General features: G+C 49.3%; 1 protein-coding gene and 1 long non-coding RNA gene across 4 annotated transcripts in view; both read right to left on the minus strand.

Moving 5' to 3' along the window:
* Window positions 1-9482: 9482 nt before the first annotated feature.
* LOC105744319 (uncharacterized) lies at window positions 9483-13635 on the minus strand. The gene is made up of 3 exons (XR_001117444.4): window positions 13369-13635; window positions 12101-12346; window positions 9483-9702 (listed from the first exon to the last, which is right to left on the minus strand). It is a non-coding gene; the product is annotated as an uncharacterized lncRNA (long non-coding RNA).
* A 3569-nt stretch (window positions 13636-17204) lies between these two features.
* The window catches only part of TSHZ3 (teashirt zinc finger homeobox 3), a 71646-nt gene continuing 62067 nt past the window's right edge, over window positions 17205-26783 (minus strand). For all 3 annotated transcript variants that reach the window (XM_058280099.2, XM_058280098.1, XM_071209201.1), the window contains exon 2: window positions 17205-22021. In XM_058280099.2, the coding sequence (XP_058136082.1) occupies window positions 18816-22021 (3206 nt within the window). In that variant the 3' untranslated portion in view covers window positions 17205-18815. The remainder of the gene's footprint in view (window positions 22022-26783) is intronic.

Raw genomic sequence — 26783 nt, forward strand, 5'->3', positions numbered from 1 at the left:
AGAAACCCTGGGGGGCTCATCATCATTCAGTGTATTCCAGAAACATGTCATCTTAGGGTGTCCTCCCTGAAGGTCCTAGGGGACTTGCATCTCCCTCAAAATCACATCTATGTCTATTTCATGTTACTGTCCCCAGTCTCTGCCTAAAGCTGTATCCTTTTATTAAGCATGGCAAGGTCAAGTAGCTAAGACACGCCATGCTTCCCAAACTCCACACCGTCCCTGCCTGTCACGGTGGAGGACCACTTACACAGTGTGTTGTTTGGGCCAGGTTCCTGCTACTGGCTCCAGGGGTTTTGGGATGTAAGCGTGCCTTCAGGAAAGGAGAGCAGAGGGGAACGCACAGGAGAATTCTGTCGCCTTCTCTGCGGTGGACTGGGAACTCCTACTTAGGGGTTCTGGGACATACCATCCCATCTGAGGGGCATGCCACAGCAGCCCTGACCAATGAGACCATTTGTTCAGCTCACTGGGAGCCAGCTTTGGGTCAGACATCAGTCAGTGGCAGTGGGAGATGAGTAAGGTGGCCCCTCCTTTGCTCAAATTATTGGGAAGAAGCCTAGATGTGCACATGTATCCAGAGACCAGGAGAGGAAGAGATGGGGCAGTCACAGCAGGGGCTACAGTGGGGAGTGGGGTGGCAGCTTCAGACTGAGGGGTGTCCAGAGGTGGGTGAGCAGACAATCTTCATCATTACCATGCTCAGTTTCCCTGAGGCTCAGGAGGTTAGTAAAATGGCACCTACCTCATAGGATGGCTAGGGGTTAAGAAGGGGTAAAGAAAGCAGAGTGGTCTGTGCAGTGCCTGGCTCATAGAATCCCCTCGTGGTGGCCTTGCTTCCAGGTCCTCCCTGCATGGTGAAGAATTCCCTTTGCATCTCGGTCCAGACCTTGAGTCCCACAACATGCCTGCCACCCCACCCACTTCCTCTCTGCCAGGCTCCTTTGCTGGAGAGAGAGAAAGATTCAGTTCCTGGTGGCTTCCGGGGTACGATAAGACTCACCTGTAAGCAGATTGTAACACAAAGTAGTGACAGATGTTTGCCCAGGAGGCCTTGGGAGTGACTGATTGTGCCTGGGGGTATCCCTGGGGGTACAGGAGGCAGAGACACTCTGGGGCTGTAACAGACAGCAAACAGATACCAAGAGTGTTCATTCATTTCTTAACTATACATTCCTTCATTTTCCATTGTCATCATTGCTCTACTACCTACTATGTGCCAGGCACAGGGAAGGTCCCCAACCTAGAGATGGCCTCCATTCATGGGAAGTGACATTGCTTAATGGACGGAAGCCTTCTCTGGCTCAGGGCCACCTGCCCTGTCCATCGGTCCTTATAGCTGCTGGACTAGACCATCTGTCAGGCCAAGCTTCATGCTCATAGCACTTCACACACAGCTGGACACAAAGCAGGTGGTCAGAACCCATTGTGATGGCCATGGAGTTGAGAATCTGGTGAGAGTGACAGGCCTGTACTATCAGTGTGGGACACACACCAGGCTGTGGTTCTCTGGGCTTCAGGGAGCATGGTGGAGGGAAATGAATCCTGCCAGGAGGAGAGTAAGAGATGACCACCCAAAGGCACACAGATCAGACTCCGGTGGACAGTATGAGCAGAGCGGTACAAATCCAGGCACGGAGAGGTTAAGCTCATGGTCAGTTTAGGGTGTGAGAGAAAAGGTTGGTGCTCTGAGGGCTATGTGATGGGACAGGCTGGCCTGCAAACACCTGGAGGGTGTCTGTGCAGCCTTCACTCCGTCTCCTGTCTCTGTGATCTGTGCCTGTTGCTTTTGGGAACATCATCCTGGAACAGGGGTAAAGGAGCAGGAACAAAAGAGCTCAAGAGGCAGGGCCGGCGGAAGGATGTGTCACCTTGTTGGCCACTGCCATGGCCACCTGCCGCTTGGTCCCTCGGGACCCTGGGAGGAGCCACATGAAATTGGTCTCAGGACCCTCCACCAGGGAAGAAGGCACCTCCCCGCTGGCCAGTGTGGCGTCACCCTGCTGACTTCCTCCATGTGAAGGTGGCCCAGGAGCAGGTGCCGAGCAAGTTGCACAGGCTGCCCCGGGCTGCTGCTTCAGACATGCCAGGACAGGATGGGAAGGCTTGTAAGTGGTGAGGGGCAAGGCCTGGCCAGGCTAGGCTGCTTCTGCAGGAACTGGCTGAAGCCTGGGTCAACTGCTCATGCAAGAGGGGTGAAGAGCTCAGGAGTGGTGCAAAAAAAAAGGCCATAATATGAGGGGTTGGAGAAAAGCTAGAGGGATTGGTCCTGCCTATGTGAAATTGATCTTTGCCTTGGGCTAGATGTTCCCAGCAGCAGACTGAGCCAAATATTCCAGGGCAGTGCAGGGAAGATGAATAGAGGACTAGGTTAGGGAAGGAAAGCAGCCAGGGGTCCATTATTATCAGGCAACCAATAAACTGGGCAAATGGATCTAAATCCCATTGGATGATGCCAGGAAACACACACCTCAAAGTTATCTGGCTGGTAGCAGGAGCCCCATCACCTTTGGGGGAAGATATCACCTTGAACCTACCATGAGGGCAGCGTGGCTTTCAGGAGTGGTGAGGTAAGCTCTCAGGCACAGAAGTTCAGATTCCAATTATTTTGTCCAATAAAGCCTTTATGCCAGCTGTTCCCCACCCCCACTCCAGAGCATCAGGACCGGCCACCTCACCCACCCCTACCCAAAGTAGAGCCAGAGAAAAATCACTTCATTTCAACATTTGCTCTGAGTCTCTCCCTGGCCTTGCTTGGCTTCTCAGGCTGCATCACCCTACCAGGCATGAGAGTATATATTTACCCTGTTTATTGGATGAGTCTCTGTCTCCTTCCATGATCTGCTAAATTCCCCAAGGACAGAGACTTGGCCTTAGCCCCTGTGTTTGCTCAAGCGCCTACAACACATCCTGGCACGTGAAAGGCAGTCAATAATAAATACCTGCTGGGTAAAGGAAGAATCAAGTGAGACTCCCAGCCCTCAGAAGCAGCCCCCTTGCCACAACTTAGGTGGCCAAAGGTCTCCCTCTGGTTTCCCCTGGGCCCTACACAGTCTGTGCTCACCGGTCCAGCAAGGGGAATCCTTTGGGCCCCATCATGGTCATTTCCAGACGGATGGGCAGCCTCGAGGAGTCCTCCTCCATCTACCTCCAGCCCCGCAGGCTTCTTTACACATAGTCTGCAGTTCAAGTCATGGCAGGATTCAAAAGGTTAAAGCAGAGTGAACTGTTAATTTTAATGCTTTCTCTAAGCTTCAGTTTTAATAAGCGAAAATGATGTTCTTATTTGCAGTAAAGTGGTGTTATAAAATTCTGTCTGTCAAGCTCATTTTAAAACCATGGAAATAAATGATCTGACAAAATCAGGCTATTAGACAAGTGAGGAAGAGTGATTTCCATAAAAGTAGAGGAGCTGTTCCTTAATTTCACACTTGGTAGTCTTTTGGGTCGACTAAATTTTTAAATAAGTGATAAAATTATATTAGCGCAATTGCATTTTTATAGATTTTTTTGGTCATTGTACTCTTTTTCAATCCCTTTATTTTAACTCAAACTGTTCTGCTGAAAGGTTACTTTCAACTTATGTTATGTCGTAACAATCTCTGCTCACGATGTGGCCGGAGGCTCACAAATCCTTAGCCCTGTCCAGTCCTGTCACAGCGCATACCTGGGAAACGGCTGCCCCTGACAGCGTGCGGGCTGGGGAAGGCTGGCCAGCCTCCAAGGGGTCCTGGCACCTGAGCCTCCTAGAGTTTTGCTCAGAAATAAGGAAGAGAAACAGGAACTCACTTTCTCAGAAGCCCTTTTCCTCTGACTTGGGATGCTGGGTTGCACAGCAGGTGCCAGTGTTTGCATGAGGAGCTGGTGCTTAGGGAGCCAAGGGGAATGGTGGCCCAGGAAGGTCCAGCAGTGATCCTTCTCATGCTCTCCCCAGGCTCCTCCAACTGTCACATTGGCAGTGTCCTGTCTCAGGTCATGGGGCAATCCTAAGGGGAAGGCTAGAGTCCCAAGTTCAAGTTTCATGTGGGGCTGAAATTTCCCTGAGGGCACAGATATGGGCCCAGTTGGGGGAGTTAGAGGGAATTCTTCTTATCTGAGTTTTAATAAATAGAAGAGCATCTAAGGTGTGATGATGAATCTCCAGCATAGTCCTCTGCCCTGCCCTGTGTTGATTTCCCAATTTAATTTTCTGGACTGCAGACATTTGTCTCCTGCTGGTTCAACCTCGCCCAGCCACAGAGTCCACTCATGGCCAGAGGTCAGGGCCTGGTGTCTACTTCCCTTGGCTACCAATGCTTTCTGCTTCTTCTGAGACCCAGCGAGCAACTCATGCTCACCCCCCCAAGCCTGGGTTTCTCTTGAGTTCTGCCCACAGAGTCCTGGCCTGTGTCACTGTCACCCTTACCAGTCTTGTCCACATCAGGTTATCTCTTGTCCCCGGTGTCCAGCCTCAGACCTGATAGTTTGGCAAATGACTGGCCCCCACAGTGGGCAGGCCTGGACTCAGGAACCAGTCATAGGGCATACAGGCAGCTCAGAGCTCAGGTGGCTGGGAAAGAGAGAGGCCGGCTGTGTCAGGAGGCAGTGGGCTCGGACGTGAAGGCTTCTAGGAAGCATTTGGAAAATCAGCCCACCTCAAGCATCTGTTAAATCAGCAAATGTTTACTCAGCAGTTCACATACAAGGAGGATGAAGAGGATATCTGTTTCACCAGGAAGACTTTTCAGGCTGGTCTCTGGAAGAGCAGCAACTTCCTGGGGACATATGATGGCAGTGTGCCTCAGTTTCCCCAACTGTGCCCCAGTGCTCATCGGGTCTCTGGGTCTCTGGGGCCTCTCTTGGCCCTGGCCTTCTACAGACATGAGGTCTGGGGCTGTTACAAGGCTGAGAACTGCAGGCTGTCACCCCGAGGCCAGGAGTGTGCACGCTCCACCTGATGCCAAACTGTCACTCAAGGGAGCATCTTCTTAGCTTGGAAGTCAAAAGTGCATGATCCATGGAATCGCCAAGAGACGACTGCCTGAACTTAAGGGCACTGAGAATCGCAAATGCTTCCTGGAGAAGAAGAGGAAGTGCCTGATCTGCAAAGCCTGATGGGTGGTCTTGGAAGGGCAGGGCTGTCTCTCCCAAGGAAGGAATAAAGATGAAGTCCAAATTAGTCATGTTGTATTACTTCTTTTTATGGCAATGCTCTGAAAGTCTGCAAATGTCAGCATGTTAATTTACTGTCACTCAGTGATATTATTTCATCCTTTCAAAAATGTGTTTCTTGCATTTTCAGTAGCATACTCCAAGTGTTCTCCATCTCAAAGTTTCTATAGATAGTGCGACTACTTTCACTCTGACCGTTGCCAAAATGTAGAAATTCATCGTTGACTGCAGTCACATATACGTTACGAGTATAGTTGGGAATTCGGGTTTCCTGCTTACAAAAACTGGGGGAGAGATTTTTCTCTCTGCTCTCCTTCTATCACCTCTTGTCCTCCTAAAGTGCTCTGTAGTTTCTCTCTCAAGGAACATGCAGAGATAAATTTCATAGAGAAATTTTAACAAATCAGTCATGGCTAGGTTTGTATATGAAGCCTGAACCCTGCCTGTCTCTGAACCCAGCCCACCCCCCATCCCCAATGCTTCTCCCATGGTGGCAAACTTATTTCAAAAATTCTGATGAAACACTTTGTAAATTTTGTTATTCTGTGATGATAATAAATCATTATAGCCTTAAACACTTCTCTAGCTTGGAGCCTCAGTCACAAATTATCTTGTCATTCTGACCAAAACATTCTCCAAAAAAGCTTGACAAGTGCTAAAACCCAGAACATGAAACCATGTGTTGTTGTGAAAGCAAGATTCAGAAATGTCAATTAATTAGATTAAGAGGCTACTTTTAGCTTTACTCGTGTTGCCAAATAACCCTTAAAATATGCATAGCAGTGGAAATCTACCTCCGCGATACAGTACTTCTGTGCCGAATGAAGACAATGGATCGGACTAATGGACGAAATTATTGTATCTGTCAGTCAGCTTGAGAGAATGATCTAGAAGCAAATGCCTTGCTTCTTTTTCCACATTGTGGCTTCATGAGCTGGATAAATTCTGTCATTTATGAATTCAAGTAGTTCCCCCTCCCCAGTCCCCAGCCCCTTAGAAATCATATACAGATAGAGAAGGAAGAGTCAAGCCTCTTTCATCTGCTTTTACTAGTGAGATGGATTTTTTAATGTCATTCAGTGCTTTAAAAAAATTTTTTGCACTTGCATTTTGAAGTTCACCTTGCAGAAAAAGATTGTAGAAAAATTAATTTTTTTTATTCCTTGAAAATCTTATCTTTAAATAATCTATATCCTCAATTTTATTTATGCCATAAACTGTTCCTATATTTTAATGGTCTGTTTGCTTTAAAAGGGGTTGTTGGTTTTAATAGCTCAGTTACTATCTTTGTAAACTAAACTCCTTCTGACGAAATTCTAGCAGCTCATCTCTGCCTGTGTGTGGAAGGCACATTCCAGCCCCCGAAAAGGAAATTTGAGCCAAATAAATGTTCTGCCCAAATTGAAATACATAAAATGAATAGTTAACTCGGACAAGAGCTGATGGACGGAGCAGTTGGGCTGCGGACACGTGGGTGTTGGATGAGCTGGTGCCAGGCAGGGCCTTAAGAGAGAAAACCCAAATGAAATTAATTTCCTGTATCCCCCTTTGTCCATTCCTAATTGATTGCCGTGCTGGTATGGGACGTCTTAGGAAGGAGGAGTGGGTGGGATGGATGACATTCTGCAGGGTGGCATGGGGCCACTACCTTCCAGGACCTGACAAAGGGAGTTCCTCACGTCAGCTCTGCTGGGGGGAGAGGGGGTGGGCTGGAAACGCACCCTCTAAGTTCTCGTGCCAGGTGCACCCACCTTGATTCGATTATAACCCATTTGGATGCTGGCACAGACTATATGACAGGGCATTTTAGTGGAGGAAGGACAAAGAATGGGGGGAAGGGTGCCACGTTGCAGAAGAGGAGGCCATGATGGTGGAGAGAGGCTGGGCACAGTTGCGCATTGCTCTGAGAAGCCCCTCCCCTGCTGCCATTCACCTCTGGAGGCAAATGGGAGGAGCTGAGAAGGTGTGAGGAGCAGCTGCCCCTCTGAGCCCTCTCTCCAGGGCTGGGTTGCTCCAGCTTGCTGGGCCCTGTGCCCAGTGAGGAACTTCCTGTGGGAGGGACTTTTCGCGCAGCCCCACATCCTGCTTGATGTCATTCAGGCGGGACTAGCAGATAGCTGGGGGTGGGCCTGCTCCACAGCCAGTGGTCAGTACCCTGGATCCCCTGTTTCCTGTGAGCCCCCTACTCCTGGGATCCCTCACCTCTCTCAGCCAACCCAACTGCTTCCAGCCCGCAGTAAGGCAATTAATGAGCTACACAGAAGCCCTATGTTATCTCTGGAACTAGATGGGTAATAAACACATAAATAAGTAAATAGTTAAATAACTAAATAAAATAAAATGGATGGGTGAGGCATCCAAGGCTCTAAACTCCTGGGAATATGTAGCTCAGGGTAGTGGAGAGGAGAAGAAGGCCTGAGCTCTAGTTTCAGCTCTGTCCCTGATATGACACGCTACCCTGGACAAGTCTTTCCCCCTTGCTGGAAGTCGCTCACTGGGTCAGAGAGCCACCTTGCATTTATTACTGTGCTCCTGGAGGGGTGACAGGGGGAACGGCTGCTTTAATAGAGCAGTGTGATAGTGCGTAGCCCTTTGTCCTCTAGTTACTGTACATGACAAAGGCTTCCCAGGGCAAGTCCATGGAGCAGAGGGAGCCGTGCACACATGGCAGGCAGTGCCTGCTGGTGACAGATAGGAGTTGGTGGACCCTCACCTACCTGGTCTTTGGGCACGAGCACTCGGAGAGTTCACTGCACAGTCCTACAGAGATCCCAGTGGGACTGAGTCCCTCAGTGTCAACCTTCTCCTAATGCACCTGGAATTGACTTCCTTTCCTGTCAGACACCATCCCCAGCCCGGCTCCATGCTTTCTGGGATCACCTGTCAAATAAACTACCTACACCCAAATCTTCATCTCAGGGTCTGCTTCTGGGGGATCCCAGCAGACAAGACAAATAGGGAGCTGTAGGGAGGGACGGGGGCCAGTCAGAAGCTGATGTGCCATCGAAAATGGGCAGCTGCTGCCCAGCCCAAGCCACCTGCTCTCATAGAGGGATGTGGCATCTAGAGAGGCCAGAAATTCAGTGGTAATATGAAATCTCCCAATTTTCAAAGTTTCGCAATGCATTAAACTAAAAACGAACAAATGAAAATGCCAAAACCGTGTGGTCTAAACCAAACAAATTTGCATGTCCATTTCGATCCACAGGCCACATTTCACCACCTGTGCCAGGTAAATATTTAAATATTCACTGTTCAGTTCAGGTGTCAAAGAGAAAACTGGGCCAAAGGAGGAAGGTCCCTGGCTTCTTTCTAGGAAATTCTGCTCTGAAGGGACTAGGATGTGAAAACAGAAAGGACCAGCAGCCTTCAGGCAGGGACAATCGCTCTCTACCTAGTGCTGGGCCCCCAGACAGCAGAGAGGCCAGAAGGTTCTCAGGGTCTGATTGTCCAACCCAGGAGGAGGAGACACGGCCCTCCCCATTGGGAGAGTCAGCTCTTGGGGGAACCTGAGGAATCGCATAGTCTTATTTCACATGCCTACCGCCCCTAAACAAGGGAGGTCCTTTAATGAGGGGAGCCAGCCCCTGGGGAATTTGAGAAGTTCATGTGGGGGCTCCTTGCCCCACTCATTTGCCAAGCTGTGGCCAGGCATTACTCAAGACCCAAGAGGATCCCTTGACCATTACCGGATGTATAAATTGTGTTTGCAAACAATATGATACAACGTTTATATTCTAAAACTACAGAGGCAGGTAAAGGGACCTTGGAGAAATCGCTGAACTTATGAATGTCCCATTTCAGAACTCCACCATGACAGAGAGCAAAATAAATGATAATATCATTTAGTATTTACGGTTAGAGATCCACACCCATATGCTAATATGGCTAGGTTACTTGGCTTTTGCAAGAATGCAAGGAATCAGGAAACTTTATTGTGTAATCACCATTATCTGTTTAAAGGATCCATTTATTTAAAATCAGGTGCTGTATAGTCTTCAAGGTTTATGAATTAAAATTAAAAAGAAAGCTTTATGTATAATAACAAACAACCAAGAGGAGCACCAGAGCATCTACCAAACCATCAACAAGCCCTCCACCTCCCAAACTGCAATCTGCTGGATACAACCTGAACTTCACCTCGGGGCAAAGCAAGGCCGGGGGCTTTGGTGCAGAGTGGGCCGAGGCCCTTCCTGATCACACCGTGCCTGGCCCAGGGATAGGCCCATGGCCCTCACTATTGCATAGGGGGTGCTTACCCCTCAAGGTCTCTGAGACAAGGAAGGTAGGTTTGGATCTGGGGTGGCCACTGGGCTACCTGGAAGGGAAACCTACCTGGAGATGAAGCAGAGAGAGAGAGAGCTAGAAGTGGAGCGTTCTGGTGACCTCGCTTGAGCACTTACGTCCAGTTCTGCCTGATGTCACTTATCCCAGGACTTCAGTTCTATGACCTGAATTTCCTCTCTTGGCTTACGATCCTGAGCCAGGTGGGGCTGAGTACTGTCAATCACTGCCGATGGCATCCTGAGGAATACACCTGGTCCCCCAAGCCTGGAAAGGAATGGACGCCTCTAAGTCACAAGCTCCAGAAGACAAGAAGAGTAGCAGTCTCACTGGGACCACCTCTAAGGGACAGTGAGTGGACTTCAGGGGTCCAGGGCCCACTAAAATTGTAAGCAAATTTATAAATGTGCCCACATGCATTTTCTCCTGAGGATTCCCAAAGAGTTCTGCAATCCACAAAAGGTCAAGGGCTACTGTGTAAAGTCCTAAAAAGACCCCTACCTGGGAAGCACTGGCTGAGAACAAGAATCACCTATCAGTAAAATGGTCACAGCAATGGTTGACTTTGGATAATTCAGAAGGCACTTCTCAAGAGTCATAGGCTGAGCCACCATCTCAACTGACAGGCAGAAGGAGCACTGAGCAACCAAGCCTCCAGGTGGCTTCTGCCCTCAGAAAGGCCCAGTCATCCATTGTCCCCACCCCCCACAGTCTTAGATCCTCTCCATCCTTCAGTGCCCAACTCAGGCCCCACCTCATCTAAGGAGAAGCTCCTGGCCAGGCCACTTCAGGAATTTGTGTCTTACAAATCCACTCTTTGTTTTCTGCCCTATCTTGCTCTTAATTGTCCATGGCCATTTATTTGTCACTGTTGTTTTTTATACATGTCTCATTTCTCCAGAGCAACTCAAATCTCATGAAAGGCAGGGACAGGTTAGAGATCTTCTTTCTCTTCCAGGTGCTGGCTCAGGGTGGGGGTGGGATGGCGTGGGCTTCTCTCATATTTCAGATGTGAGCTCACCCCTTCCTAGGAAATGTGGCAAGGACCCAGGAGACCTGCAGTGTCTCCAAAATAGACTTCAGGCACACAGGGGCAGCTCAGATCTTCCCTCAGGGTAAAGTAGGACCCATTTTGGGGACTCCAAACCCTGCTGTCTAGTTGCACTCCAAAAGACCCCGCAGATACTGCACTGATCACTTGCTGGGAGTCTAGAGGCTCTCCTGCTCTCCCTGAAAGACTTTAGCTGGCCCCTGCCCATGGTACCATTTCCTCTCCAGCATTTCCTTTCTTTCCGCACTCCATCCTAACCCCTTGTGTCTTGGCTGGTGGAAAGAGAGGCGCTGACTCTCTGGTGAATTCTTCATATTCCTGGCCTTCTCCAGCTCAATTTAAGAGAATGGGCCCATCTAATTTCAAGCCTGGAGGGTTTTATTTATCTGGAATGAGCTATGCAGGGGTGGGGACAGGGATTTTCTCCAGGTAACATGCTAACCTTATTGATGATGCTAATACAGGCAATATTTGAGGAGGCTGTAATGAGAAGTGGGAGAAAGTGGGGTGAAGGCAGGGCCAGTCTGTCCAGCAGTCAGACCTCGAGAGGCATAGAGATGGCAGGCAAAGGGTGTCCTCTCTTAAGCCTCCCTCTCCCCACCAGCCTGCCATGAGGACCCGCCCCTCAGGCCCAGCCCCGGCCTGTCTCCATACCCAGAGGGAGAACTGGGGGAGCTTTGGGGTCAGGGAGCCCATGATGAAACTGAAGCCCAATGAGGCCCCAGGTATGGTCTCCAGCTAAAGCATAAGGGCCAAATGTCAAGGTTTGACATTTGCCAGGTTGCTGGCAGAAAAGTGGAAGTCGGGAGCTGGAGCCAGTGGGAAGGGCTCAGAAGATGGTTGGACTTCTGCTTCCCCTTTGTGTGTCGAACACCTCTGAAAATGAAAGGCCTTCCTGGCTGGGCCTCATTCCTAAAACAGTCCCCCAAAAATCCCAGCCTGCCTCCCCTGCAAGATGACTGGGGAGATAAAAAGAAAATGGGGGCATTATGACTCTCGGGTTGAAGATCTTGGGTTTTTGGGGGAAGTCTTCAAAAACAAGGACCCTTCTTATCATCTTGGCTGGGGGGCTCACGCCTGGCTTGAGAGGTGGGCTCACCTTTCCCACCACCCCCAGTCATGCCCTCAATATGCTGTTCAACCACAGTGTGGGGGGAGGGTGGTTTGGGGAGAATCGGAGCCCCCACACAGAGGGCATAGGATGGGTGGGCTGTGGACTGGCACCGCGCGGAAGGCCTCCCTTCTCCATCCCCAGCCACATGTCCTTCTTGCCGAGGCCTGTCACAGTGGCCCTTCAGACCCATTTGACTGGGCTGGAAGCGCATCACACTGTCACCAACTCAGTTTTCATTAGGCGGCTGCCTCTCTGTTAGCCTAGCCAAGCAGAAGAACTCAAACACATGCACAAATTAAATCGACATCCAAACTCCACCAATATACAAAGCAATTTAAATGATATTCATTAGAGCGATGACAAGCCCCGATGAGGCTTTCAGGAGCCGAGTCCTTCAGCTTTTGCCAACGCGGTTTCATGGTCGGTGAGGCGGAACGCCGGCGACTGTACCTCCATTTTTTTTTTAAGCTAAGAAAATGACTCCTTCTTGACACACCTACCTCATTCTCTCTGCTCTTCTCTCCACTGTTAGCTTGGCCCAAGCTCATCCAGTCCTGGTGTCCTGGGCACAGGTATTGCCACGGACCGCAGAGTCACACAAAGGAAAAAAGCAGCCACTCTGACTTCTTTCTTCCATAAATGCTCCAATTAAAACACATTTCAGTTTCTCATAATTTCATTTCGCTTGGCCTGGGAGATCGCTAACTCACAATTATGATGGTCATAAACGTGTCCTTGGAATCCTGCTGTGGGGGAAAAAATGGAAATGAAATGTTGGAATGAGATAATTTTTAAAATGTAACACCCCCACCATCCCCCAAAATTTAAAAAGCTGCTTCCAAAGTCCTACTTAGAGACTTTCATTTTTAAAGGGAGAGCAGGACGGATGCCCTGGAGCCACATGGGACCGCAAAAGCGCGGGTTAGGCCTGGTGGGGTCTGCAGACGTGCAGGTGGGACTCTGCTGTTTGGGAGTCTGAATCTCTAAGTCCTAAGGGAAGAGTCAAGTTCACTTAGACCAAGAGAAGGTGAGGGTTTGCCTGATTCATACCCAGCTAAGGGCAGACCAAGGTCACGGCCACCTCCAGCAGATCCTTGGGCTCTGGAGTTTGTGGTCCAGAAAATATCCACAGCAGGGGACTTATCAGCAAATGCAGTGCTGCCTGCACTTCTGTTTATAATTTTATGCTCAAGGCTAATTATATGTGTCCTTGGCTTTGATCAGAGATAGGTGTTGCCTGAGCCCAATCAGCAAAATAGAGATTCTTGGAAATACCCATGGCCTGGAAACACTTTCATCATTGAGGCCTGAGCTCTTACTTAGAAGAATGCTTTGTAAAGAATGGTATAGACTGCACTCTCCACTAGAACTTTCTGTGACACTGGAAATGTTTTCTGCTTGTGCTATCCTAAAGAGAAGCCACGAGCCACTTGTGGCTATTGAGCACTTGACATTTGGCCAGGGTGACTAAAGAACTGAATTTTTAGTTCTGTAAATTAAAGTGGTTTTGCCAGTGGCTAGTGGTAACTTTACTGGACAGTACAGCCGGACAATAAATAACAGTGTATTCTAATCCCTGGAATAGCTGACTGTGGATGTCCATCTCTGGAAAATGGCCACCTTGCTCATCATCATTATCATCAGGAATGATTAATTAAGGATATATTGGTGTATGGCCTTATGCAAAGGTGGCAGGAAAGCAGTTGCTCTCATCTTCTATCATTAGAAAACACCAGGCACCTTTGGGGTAGAGGTAGGACAATGATACCCGAATGCTGAGGCTTGAGAAGCAGCCACTCCTGATGTCCAGAGAAGCGGCCTAAGTCACCATCAGGCCGTCCAGGCAGCATATGGAATGTCAGGTCATTAACCCACAATTTGGCAAATCCATTGTCTTGGCAGTACAGGAAACGTAGTCGGTCCCAAATCGCAAGGTGCATTTGGATTCTTTGGAACCATCGCAGCTCTCGCCTTGCAGGTTTGCATGCCGTTAAAATCCTCATGGGGACACCTCCTGCCAAAGCCTTGGGGAGAGAAAAATGGCGCCTGTGAGTCAAACAGCCTCTCCCTCTGGCTGGCGGAAACTCAATGGAGTGCAAGGAAATTAAACAACCCTTGAAACAAAACCCTGTGTTGAATCGTTCTCTGCACTGACTCTGGGAATCCATCCCTTGGCTGCGAAGAAGCTGCCAAACCTCACGGGAAGGTGGGATTTTGTCAGGGAGGAGCTTTTTCCCTAGAAGCTCTATGCTGAGAGAAAGAATTCAAGGCTTAGCCAGATGAGTTAGTTCGTTCCAGGGGCTTGCTAGAGAGCGTTTTGCAAAGGCCAGTGCCTTTGCACTGTGGGAGCATAACCATGAGTACCTCTCCTGTGTTTTCCAAGGTCAGCTGAAGGCAGAAAGGCATCAACGGGCACGGGGTCCCAAGAGAAATGCATTTTCAGCTTTCCTTTTGCCAAAGACGATTACGCGTGTTTACTAATAAATCCCTAGGGAGAAAAAAGGTTAGTGATTCTATTACCAAAAGAATAACTATCTGGCAGAGAAAAAAAAAAAAAGGTAATTTCTCCATTATCTAAAGAGATAATAGCTATTATTTTAAAGTTAAAGAATTTATTATTAAGGGGTGTTGGGGTTTGCATGTTTTCAGTTTTATGATTGCTTCTTATAATACAAAGTATATTATTTTTGTGCTCAAGAGTCAACAGAAGGAAATGCTATTGCAATTTTCCAATTTCAAAAGAACTGTGCAGATGAATGTGAAAAACTAAAATCATTGGAATTTTTTGTTGTTGTTAGATAACTTAGAAACCCCCAGAGATAACAGTTTTAAAAGCAGATTTATTAAATGCAGCCTTGCCTCCTAATAGTTCTTGTCCCTCTTTCACTTTCAGGCTTGTCTCCCCCACAGTTTCCAATCTCTTAAACTGGAACTTGGCTTTGCCCAGAGCTGGGCAGGTTACAGGGACTTTTTTTTTTTTTTTTTTCATTTTAGGACTATCGTCATCACCAAGTTTGTGGAATAGGAGGTGGTCAGGGTTTGGGGGTGGTATAGTCCACCCAGCCAGTGTGGAAGGGCCTACACCCTGAATTCTGCAGGTGAAGGTCTCCCAGGACAAAGCAACTCCTCCTGGGCACAGGGCACAGTGGGAAGCGCCCCTTTGGTGGTTATTGATATATACTTTTTCCTTTTTCTGCAGGATGAAAATAGAACAGCGATGCCAGGGAGATTCGGGTCCCCATCAGAGCCAACCTCGCTAACTTACACGTATGATTTTGGTTAATTATAGAATTCTTGCTGCCTAAAACTTAAAGATACATCACTGATATTTTTTGCTAAATGTTGACTGCAGCAAATAGCTAAGATGTGGCATATTGATTTCTTGTTGTGAAGTGAGCTGTTCAAGCTCCATTTAAGATTTTCATCTTGCATGTAGCCCTGAGCACATCATACCACCATAAATTAGTTAAATTGCACATTTATCACAAATGTTATTTTAAGATACTGCGTAAATGTGATGGCTGGAAGAAATACAGTACGACTGCAACAAGCCTCAGCTTGGGTGGGGTGAGGTCGGGGTCACCCGCACACCTGTGATTCAAACCTCCCTCACTTCACGCCAGGCCCCCTCCTGCCGAGACGCATTTAAAGACTTGACTGGGGTGACCCATCCATTCCTGCACCCACATTCTCTTGTAGCATCAGCTGTAGGAGAACTGGTGCCCAACCCCATTAGACTCGGGTGCAGTTTTAGAGCTTCCTGTGTTATCTCAAGGGGCACACATGGGAAATCAGGGCCACTCCGGGCTCTGGATTTCCTCAAGTAGGGAGGGCTTCCAGGACCTGCATTTCCAAGTGGGGTGAGGCCCTAATCAGCCACACACACCACTTCCCCACATGCTGCATGGTTTGGGGACTGTCAGTGTGCCAAAAGGGGTTTGCGTCTACGGCTGGGGCCCTCAACTGCACACTTAACTGTGCTTCCCATAAAGGTGGAATTAATTTAATTTCTGGGCCCCTTTCCTCTGAGCAGTACTCTGCTGGCTATCAGCTCGAGGTGCCAAGAGAGCAGCTTAACCTGCCACCTAGCCGGGCTACACCTCCTCACGGCCGCCTCCAAATTGAAAACTCCTGGACATGATCCTGGGGCTGGGGTGAGGAAGAGATGGGCAGAGTGTCAGGTTTCTCTGCCAAACTGTAAAGAAGGGGGGTTCCGCCGTCGCTCACTCAAATCCCATCTCTCTTCCAGCCGCATGGGCCCTTGCGGTGATGGAAGTGTTGTCAGTTTAATCTGTTAGACACAGGACTTTGGTTTCTAATAAACGGATGCTATATTTAACTTGTGAAAAATTCAGGAGTGGAAATCTGGGCTCCGGGATGGGACAAAGCGGAAGGCACAAGAGGAAGGATGTCTCTGTCCCCAAGGCCGGGTTCCGGGGCGGGGAGCCCGCACCCCAGCCAAGCATAATCCACCCGGAGGCTCCTTCCAGGTAAAGTCAACAGGGAAAAGAGCAAGAGTTCCAGGGGCCTCCAAGGGCAGCATCTGTCCCCACTGCCTGCGGGAAAAGCCCCCTCGCATGCCCTCACCGCAAGGCGAGAGCGTACACAGCTAGTACAGCACGCTATTTGCCAAAAACCAATTTTAAGCTCTATCGAGGCTCTCTCTGAAAACCCAGCGAGAGATAGATTGCCGAGAGAAAACAGAGAAGATAGAAATTTTGGACTCATCTTGACAAAAGGGGTGGGGAAGAGGGAAGAGACGTAGGCGTGTTGCCGAACATTTCTGAAAGGGCTTCATTTAAATTTTTAATAGAAGAGTATTTTTTTTTAAGTTGAGGTGTTTTATGTAGTACATGGATGTAATACATCTCTCATTTGTATAATTCTAGGTTAGGAGGTACGATGCCGCCTGACTGTGAGAAAGGTTTGACTATAGTAATAAAGGTATTTTACAATTTCACATGATGTTCCCAGCGTTTTGTTGGCATGATTTGCCAGGGCTAATAAAAGCTTGTGATTATCATATGAAATGCTCTCCCCCTCCCCCGTGAATGGATTCGGTCTCCCCCCACCCCCACCCCCTTATCTGTGGTTGCTCTGGCACAGGAACGAGAGCCCGTGGACCCCGAGTCTGCCTGCCCAGCTCAGCAACGTTTTCTGCTACTTGAAATTCCTGAGCTGACAGGAGGGACAGTCCCAAACCGTCAGCCTCCTGAAGGACACAAGGCCCCGACTTCCCAGCATCCAGGGGGAGGCCAAGTCCCCCAGGCCCGCCAGGTCACGAGCGGAGATGGCACAAGTCTGCGACCTGGTGTCTTTGTAGTCGCTTTCCCACAGAGAACCAAACCTCCCGTGAACTTCTCGCTTTCTCTTACATTTATATTCCTGGGGAGAATTCCGTTCACGCCACCTCCGAGCAAGTTCTCCCTGCTCTCCAAACGCCAAAGTTCACTAAAACTCCCCTGATTTACACGCGGCTTCCGACTGCCAGCACCTGGCAGACACCGCGACCAACTCAGTCATAAACAGATCGCATACAATTTAATTTTAATGTGCTCGTTAGTCGAAGCACATTTCAGACATAATTGTGAACGCGACACAAAATTATAGCAAAAAGACAATTTTAATGCTGCCGTAGAAAAAAGGGTTATATGAAGAGTCACATAATGGTGCTTCATTGTCAACAACAAAACAGGGCACAGAATGTGTTACAGTGTCTGTGCTGTTTACATGCCAATATTTTATACATAGGTTCTCATATGGTGTCAGCTGTCAGTTACTTCTGCAAATTAACTGCCAAAAATGGAGAAGAACAGAATCGCTCGGAGAGCCGGTAACCACGGGTTACCTTTCATAAGCCTAAAGATAAAGCTGCAGTGTGGGATCTTGGGAGAATAATTAGGAAGAACAAAACAGAAAGTTACCGATGGAAATAAAAAGGCATCCTACAATATGGAATAGCAAACCAAGAGGGCTTATAAATAAGTGAAAGAGGTTGTATCACAGAATGCCTCATGACTTTTAAGCAAAGTATTACAGTACAAACATTTTAAAGGCTTTATCAATGTTTAGGAAATACAGTACAAGTTCTTTTTCTTTGTTGTTCTTTTTTTTTTCCTCCCCGTTTTTCAAATAGACTTAACCCTTTGAGCACTGAGTTTGTTTGGAACATTCTTTGATTTCTAATAAATACCTTTAAAAATTATGTGCAAAATAGTTCTGATGCCTGCCACGGATGCTTTTCCTGGCCTCGTTTATTCAGACTGCTTGAAACAAATGATCGTTATGATGCTAATAAATATGTATAATTTAAACATGAACCTCTATCAATATAGATGTACTGTATAGCAAAACAAACAATCATACTTTGCTTTCAGATAATGTTTCTGTATACTTTATAAATGCTATCTGTGGTCTCTTCTGTATAATTTACAATGTTTGCATGTAAAAAACAAAACCCATAGACCTTAAAAAAGGAAAAGAAAAAGAAATATACACTATACATAGGCACGGCTTATGCCCAGAGCATAGCAGATACATAAAACACTGTTGCTATAAATGCAGGAAAAAAGGTCATTTAACCACAATCACATTTTTCATAAGAGAGTCTGAAATCTATACAATATATACATCTATGTTTCAATGTGAAAATAATATTCTTTTAAATTTCAAGGCGTGTTATACCCCTGCAGACCTGCATAAATGGAGGTTCAGAATAATAACCCTAACTGAGCTGGTAAGGAGTTTTTTAAAAAACAGAGCTTCATACATTATTATTGTTATTTCCTTTTATTTTTTAACCAAATGAATGCAAAAGTGCTTCAAAGTACTCCGAGGGCTAAAGATGAAAGGGTGAGAAATGCCAGCACACTCGAGTCACGCGGAAAAAAGTGCGCCTGGTTTCGTTATAAATGCTTAATTAAACTGTCTGTTAACGCATGCAGCTTGAAGCATCGGCGGGATGCCCACGACTAAATCCCATTTACACAAAGTTCCAAACACTTACCACTGCATTTTAACCTTCATAGTTAACCAGTAACAACAGCTGATTATGCACCTCTATTAAACACTGTACAGTTATACAAAACAGTCCAGCCCAGAGTGATTCTCTGCAGTTAAAATAACATGTGCCAAGAACAAGACAGAGGGGCCTTAAGGGGCCTTCAACAGCTCCCCTCAAGGCAACGGACAGTCGCTTTCATCAAAGAGCAAACGCTACTGCTTCTCTAACTCGGAAACATACAGAAGGTGATCTTCCGGCGACTTCCCGTGTGTTTTACTAAGATGAAGTTTGACCGCATGCTTGCTCGCAAAGGTCCGATTGCAAAGTTTGCACTGATAGGAGGTCCCCAGGTCCTCCTCAGGGGAGGACGTCCCCAACTTTTCTGATGGTGACTTGGTTTGTGCTATTTGATTGTTAATCTGTTCCGTGGACAGTTTGGATAAGTCCCGTAGCCGGAAACCCAGGTGGGATTCCAGGTGGCTGATGTAGGTGGAGGGAGTCCTGATCTGTGACGCGCAGTCATTGCAAAAGAACACGGGGTGGCCGGTGTCCAAGTTTTTGAGGAACTTGGTTCCCCCTGTCCTTCGCAGCTGGTATTTCACATTGGCCAGCCAGTGGCTGATGGTGGTCATGGAGAGGCCGGTGAACCTCGAGATGTGCATCCGCTCCTGGGGGCTCAGGTCTGACATGATGTACTTGCCCTCGGAGGTCTGCCGGAGGCTGGCGGCAAACTGGGCCTGGAGGATTAGCAGGTGCTGGGGGTTCCAGTTGGACTGGCGGCCCTTTCTCTTCTGCGCGGGCGTCGACTCCTCGGCCTCCTCCAACGTGGCCCCGTCGACATCGGACTTCTCGGAGATGCTGGAAGGGGTGGAGGATTTGGACGTGTGGCTCTCCGTCAAGTTCTTCAGCATGTCGGAGATATCCGACAAGGCATTCTCACGGAGTGGCGAGGTGGACATGAACGACACGACAGCGGACGTCTTCGCCGTCGTCACCGGAGATGAGGAGGTCGCCGGGGACGTGGACGTGGGCGACAGCAGCATGGAACCCAGAGAGCAGCCTTTGTCGCTCTTCCCTTTGGTCAAGTCTATGGGCTGGTCATTGTTGATGTGATAGAAGTAGCGGTCCAGGTGGTCTGCTTTCTTGGCCTGCAAGGGCGGTGGGGTGGCCACGGCCGCCTTCTCAGCCAAGCTGTTGCTCATCTTGAAAAGCATGCTCATGGGGTCCAGGGCGGGCAGGGAGGGCTTGGCAGCCTTGCCCAGGTGGATGTTCATGACCGACTGCAGGGCACTCAGAGGGTTCACGAAAGGCTGCTCGGGCGGGTGGTCAGTGATGATGGCCGTGCTGCTGCTCACGCAGCTGGGCATGGGCTTTGCCACCTCCTTGCCGTTCTCCAGCGGCTCTGCTGGGGGACTCCCCTCCTTGCCCCCCTCGCTCTGGGGGCTGGGACTGTTCTCCCGGCTTTTGAAGCCCCCGTCGCTGGAGGCCTCCATCTTGATGGGCTCGCTGACCTCGCTGCTGCACGGGGACGGGGTGGCCCGCTTCGGCGGCGAGAGCTTGCCCTCCGGCTCCTTCATCTTCTCCTCCACTTTGGCGACTTTCTCTGTGACTTTCTTGACCAGCTCCTCCATGGCGTGAAAGTTGGTCTTAGGCAAGGGGGAGGTCTGGCTGCTGGGCGGAGAGACCAGGGTCTGGGATTTGCTGGGGGACACGATCTCGCTGTTGGAGAATGCAGGCTTCAGGGGCACGCCCTTCCCCGATGAGCCCAGAGACAACTTCATCATGTTGGGGAGCTGGTAGGCGGCGTGGATGCTGGGGTAGCCCCCCCAGCTGGGAGTGCCGTTCTGGGCCTTGTTGATGGCGGACGTCACCGTGTTCTCCAGGGACTTCAGGATGTCCAGGCCCCCCTTGGGGCTCTCTTCTAAGTCATTTTCCGTCAAGTAATGGTATTTGGAAGAGATGTCGTACTTCTCCTCTTCGTCGCTGGGCTTCTCCTTTTCCTTCGCTTTCTCCTCGGGGACAGCCTTCTCCTTGTCTGCTTCCTTCTTGACCTCCACATTCAGCTTCGGGGAAATGCACGAGGGTGTGTTGGAGGGGGACGTGAAGGTGGTGGCCGCCAGGGGCACGGACTGCACCTTCTCGTCCAGCAGGGTGGTGAGGGCGGGCGTGGTGGGCGTCTCCATGATGGGCTTCCCCTTCTTCATGGCGGAGCTCGTGACCTTGATGAAGTGGCCGGTCACCATCATGTGGGCCGTGAGCTCCTGCAGCGTGTCGTGGGAGCTGCCGCACTCCATGCACTTCAGGATCTGGGACTTCCGGGCCTCAAAGTGCCACGCATAGCTGGCCCCATTCTGGTGGCCATACCGGTTATTTGGCGTGATATAAGGGTTGGAGTTCTTAGGGAGCGCATCGTTGGCATCCGACATGGCGGCTTTGGGGGTCCCGCCCGTGGAATCCGGGGAGCTGGGGAGCTCCAGCTCCAGCGACGCTTTCTTCCGCGCAGCAGGGATGATTTTGGCTGCCACGGGCGTGACAGGTTCCTTCAGAGGCACTTTTTGGTAGTGTTTCGTTTTGATCATGTGGACACTCAAGTCCTGGAGGGACTCAAAGGAGTGGCCGCAGTACATGCACTTCAACACCTTCTGGGCATCCTCCTTCCCCTCCATCTCCAGCAAGGAGCGCTTGCGGGGCTTGGACCACCGCTTGGGGTTGTTATTGTCGGTCTCGTGGTTGTCGTCACGGTAATGCCCCGTCTCGTTCATGTGCACCGTCAGCTCCACCAGGGTGTCGTAGGCGGCGCTGCAGTCCTTGCAGCGGAACTTGCTGGCACCGGTGAAGATGGAGCCGTAGAGCTTGCTGCTCTGCCGGTACAGCTGCACCGTGCTGAAGAGGCTCGGCTCCGGCAGCACGCGGCTCTGCGACACCTGCTGCAGCGTCTTGGCCATGGCGCTCTGATGCCAGTCGAAGCTGCCGCTGCCGCAGCTGCTGCTGCTGCTGCTGCTGCTGCTGCTACTGCCGTGGACCTTGTCCGAGGAGGGCTGGTGCAGGTTGAGGTTGAGGTTGGACCAGTAGGAGTTGGACAGGAAGTTGTTGTACACGGCCTTCATCTGCTCCAAGCTATCCGACACAGTCGTGTCTTCCAGCGGGACGGGGACCTCCTTGGCCTCCTCTTCGTTCTTGATGGAGCCGCTTTCAAAGTCCGCCATTCGGTCACTGGTCTCGCTGATGTGTGACTCGCTGTCCATTTCGTGGCTGGAAAACTCGGCCGCCGGGGAGTTTTGGTAGCTGGGGCAGGTCTTGCTGAGCTCCTTCTCCGGACACACATACTTGGCGGAGGGCTCTCCGTCTGCCGTGTCCTCTTCAGGGTCTATGTCCTCGTCTACCAAGGCGGCGGCCTTTAACTCGTCGGAAACATAGGCTGCCGCGATGGCAGGTGGGAACACGGGACAGGCAGGCAGGAGAGAGAGGGAGAGGGAGAGGAGAGAAAGAAAAACAAAAAGCATTAGTACACGCCGTTCTTACCTAGGATCTTTTCTCGGCTTTCAGGAGAATGAAGCCACGTAGACGAGCACATTTATTTGTAAAATCAAATAGTTAAAATGTGGTGTTTCTTCAGAGCAAAAAAAAAAAAATCTGCTCTTCAAACATAATTTGCCACCTTATTCTTCTCAAGGGGCAACAGCTTGAAATTAAAACTAAATTTGAAATTAATGAAGCACATTCTGGAGGTGGCATTCATTTCTAAAGTAATAAATTACTTGTATCAACCTCAGAGACAGCAGTTCCTGTCTGTCAATTAATATGTCTTATGCTTCTCCTACCCCTAATGCATTTCTTAACAGACAGATTCACAATTTAAATTAAGCAAGCCTTTTTTACTCATTACATTTTTTAGGCTCAACCTTTAATAAATATAAAGTACAAAAACATCAATAATTCTACAAAGTAAAAAGAAAGTACATCCATTGCAATAAATTAAAAATGAGGTGTTGTGGCTTTTCTTTTCTTCCTTCTGGAAAAGTGGGTTTCACAAAAGCTCCAAGGAAGTTTCCAGGTGCTGGCTTGTTTCGATTGAGAGAGAAGACCCTGACCCACTCGCCGCCAAGGCCCAGCCCCCTTTCCCCTCTCAAACCACCCGGGCACACACACTATCCAAGCAGAATGGTGTCAGAGTGAGTTCAGTAAAATTGGTATGCAGTGCTCACTCCTGCTGTATAAATATATACAAGACCTTCCAGTGGACCTTACAAATGTCAAAGTGTTTGCTCTTTAGACTACTTTGTCAATATTTACTCAGCATAAGCTTCATGGGCATCCAACAGGGATCCTGTCTTTCTGGAAGCAATGTAACTGGAGAGGCAAATCTAGCATGCACTTCCAGAGCAGGCAGGGAGAAGAGCTGAGCAGCTGTGGGTTCTAAAAGATGCACATCCTAAAAAGCAAGGCAGGGAGAGCACTGTGCTAATGGAACAGAGTGATGCTTTTTTCATCCTCTTGCTTTAAGTGACTCAGGGTATTCCTGCTGGAGCTGGCCTTACAGTGCAAACCACACCTGGGTGGTCTCCTAAACATTTAGGCATGGCCAGCCATGGCCAGGAACAATTCCAGTCCAGGGGAGAAGGGAAAAAATAAAAGAAGTGACTCCTTCCTGTCAGCAACTAAATACTTGTTTCAAAAGGCCAGTGCACAAGAGTGACTGAGATGAATATTTGCAAAGCTGATGGATGGAGGAAGGAAGGAATGGAGGGAGGGAGGAAAGAAGGAAGAAAGGAAGGAAGGAAGAAAAGAGGGAGGGAGGGAGGGAGGAAGGAAGGAATGAAGCATGGGAGGAAGGAAGGAAGGAAAGGAGGGAGGGAGGAAAGAAGGAAGGAAGGAAGGAAGGAAGGAAGGAAGGAAGGAAGGAAGGAAGGAAGGAAGGAAGGAAGGAAGGAAGCTCAGTTTGCAGAATTTGCTCCTGTAATTTTAAAGATATGTCTCTCCTCTTGCCCCCAGATCAATATCACACCAGGAAAAAAAAAAAAAAAAAAAAACTAGAATGACTCAAACAAATAAGATTCCTTATAAAGAAAGAGATTTTCCCCCTTCAGATGCCAGGATACTACACTGAGGTCCTAGCAGTGACTTTATCTGAACTTGGATGGGGAGTGTGGCAGGTACACAGTTCACATCTGCTCCTATGCCAAGGTCCACAAACTATGAAGCAAGAGTCTTTGGCATGAACCATGGATGGTCCTTTGCAAATGACTAAAGAAAGTGGTTTCACCCTGCTCAGGTCAGCCAAGGGTTGAAGTGCCATGGTGAACTGTATATTGGAGGTCATGAAAAATTAAAATGGGGAAAAAAAAGAGAAACAGCTCTTTTCCTTGGGTTGGAACCAAAATGAATGGGGAAATGCCGTGCTGGCCAAGAGAGGTTCCTTTGCTGTCCGCAATGAAGAATGTGGATGCAGGTGTTGGGAAAGGAACAGGAAAAGAAAAAGAAGAAATTTCACTCCCACCCCCACCTCCTTCAACTTGCTGCAAGCACACACTTCTAGAATTCTTGACTCTCAAACACAATGGGGCCAGCAGGTCTGGAGGGGGGCTGTTGAGGGTAGGGTGACCAAGTGAACTCATGTGCCTAGGACTGTCTTGGTTTTAGAAATGACTGAAAGTCCTGCATCCTGGGAAGACCGTCTGTCCTAAGCCAACCAGGACACTGTTCAGCCTAGCTAGGGGACAGATGGATAGCATGACAGGTCAGCACGGCTAGGCAGATCTGGAGGGGTGGTCTGCCTCCTGCAATTCTTTTGGGAAGGGGTTAAGATGGGGTGAGCAGGGTTTAAGTAGATGCACCCCCATCTATGGAAAGGAAACACAATGCACTGAGTGCCTGCACGTAGGAAGCCTCTAGCCAAGGGCCTTTATCTTGGCCTATCCACTGGGGAAAAAAGAAAACCACAAGAGCCTGTGTTGCTGCAACAGAGATTCAAGGAAAGCTCTGCTTTATGCAAATGGAAGAGGTCCCAAAGCCCCTTGTCTCCTGGACAGGTTCCTCTGAGCCAAGGTCTACAGTGGGCATGTACCCACACCCTGAGCTTTTCACCCTATTACAACGCCCATGGAATCAGGTTCAGGAAAGGGGTCCAGAAATGGCCCACTGATGCCAGAAGCCAGAGGAAGCAGGTGTGGAAAGGGGACATGGAAGAGCCAGCCAAGGCCTGGAGGCTACCAGTTAAGAGGGGGAAAAGCCAGCAGCTTTGCCGGCCTCAGCCCCACCCAGGAGCAAAGTCCTTAGAGCAGAGGAACTTGGGAAGCCACAGCAGGGAAGTGGAGGCTGTCCAGCCATCCTCCACATGTACCACCATTGCTTTGACCGGTTCCTGTGCCCGGGCTAGCCCCTAATGAACTAGAATATGTTTTGCAAATTTCACAGCAGTATCAGAATGTCATCAGTCTGACGACTGAGGAGAAAATTAATATCAGAAGGAAAATAAGGCTGATGAAAATTAAAAAGCTCCAGAGCCAAGAGGACCTGGGTCCTGGAGAGAGCTGGCCTTGCCCTGCCCCCCTCCACCCCTGGGCCTTGGCATGGTTTCTGAGGCTTCTGACAAGCACACTTGAATAGCACTGGGCATGGGGACCTCACCACCTACAGACCAGATTATGAGAAGGATTTCCTAAGGTTGGGTCGATGACCTCCACACAGTTCGTCCCTCCACATTAAAAGGGAGGGCACAACACCAATCCTTCTGCTACATTTTGCAGTAACTGCACAGGTCCAGGAATACTGTATTCCCTCCTGACTACTGAACATCAAGAGTTGCAACAAAGTGGAAATGGGAGCAGAGAGATGGTGGGGAAATTAGGAATGGAAAGCACCCGTTCATTCCACAAGTAGTGGCAGAGCACACAGGGCCAGGTGATGTGCTGCACCCTGAATAGAGCCTTGTTTTCTTTGGCTAGGCCTTGATTTCCCCATCTGGACCATGAAGGGCATTGGACTAAATGGCTTTCAAGGCTTTTCTGAGAAGAGGATCGAGAGCTGACGTGTACACGTTTGCTCTCATTCATTCTCCCCAGTCTTTTCAAGTCGAGATTCCTGATCTAACAAGCAAAGGCCTGCTTGGCCCTGAGGAAGAACTTCCAGATGTGGGGTCAGGCAGGAGGGGGCACTGGGCATCCCCAGTCACTGTCCACGAAGTCGGCCGGCAGGTGGGCTGGACAAGGGGCCGGTGCCCATCACGCTGGAATTTGTGGGTTCTCCTCCCCGGGGGCCACTGCCAGGCCCCGTCCCTCACCTGGGCCGGATGATGGATCCTGCTCAGCAGTGGGAAGGCCCGCTACCTCTGGTAGAGTTATTTGAATCCTTTGTCACTATTTAACTCCCTGCCCATTCGTGTCTAAAGTTCCTAAGGGCTATGTCTTGGGCTTATATGCTCTATGGTCTTAGACTCAGGAGGCAAACAAGAAACACTCACTGCCCCATTTGACTAGAGGTAAACTTGAGGCCACTTCCAGCAAAGACCTTCGTGACGACCTGGTGAATCTGTCCTGGACCTGCCCGTTCCCGCTGTCCCCACCCCCGCCCTGACACTAGCTGCCCCGGGCACCAGCATCTTTCCCTCACTCCCAGATGAACTTCTTGGCTCCAACCACTTCAATCTACTCTCCACACAGAAGCTACCGGTCATTTTAAAACAGTGGACAAAGTCCAGTCATGCCCTGGCCAGGCTGGGAAGGAAGTCCAAATTCCTGAGTGTCCCCAAACTCCACCATCATCTTGCCCCTGCTTCCTCTCCAGTCCCTCTCATTTTCTAGACTGTGCCAAGATCTTTCATCCCTTGCTTTCCACTGCTGCCTCCTCTGCCGGGAACCCCAGGGCAGGCGTGGGGAAGCAGAGGCTGAGCCGGTCTACCCTTCCCCCGGATGTCAGTGAAAGGTCTCTTTTAGGACATCTTCTTGACCTCAGTATTCGTCCTCTCAGCACCCTCTCCTTCCCATTACAAGGTGCAGTAGTAAAATCACCTGCTTATCATTGGCTATTCTGACACACTGTACTCTTCGTGTGGCTAGGAACAGGTCCCAATATCTGCTGCAACCTCAATGTCTCGCACAGAGTAGAAATTCATTAAGCATCTGCGGAATAAGTGAATGGATTGATGGACACTGGGGGTGACTTCTTCAAACACTCTGAACATG

This window comes from Dasypus novemcinctus, chromosome 18 (assembly GCF_030445035.2).
Source record: "Dasypus novemcinctus isolate mDasNov1 chromosome 18, mDasNov1.1.hap2, whole genome shotgun sequence".
Lineage (NCBI taxonomy): Eukaryota > Metazoa > Chordata > Mammalia > Cingulata > Dasypodidae > Dasypus > Dasypus novemcinctus.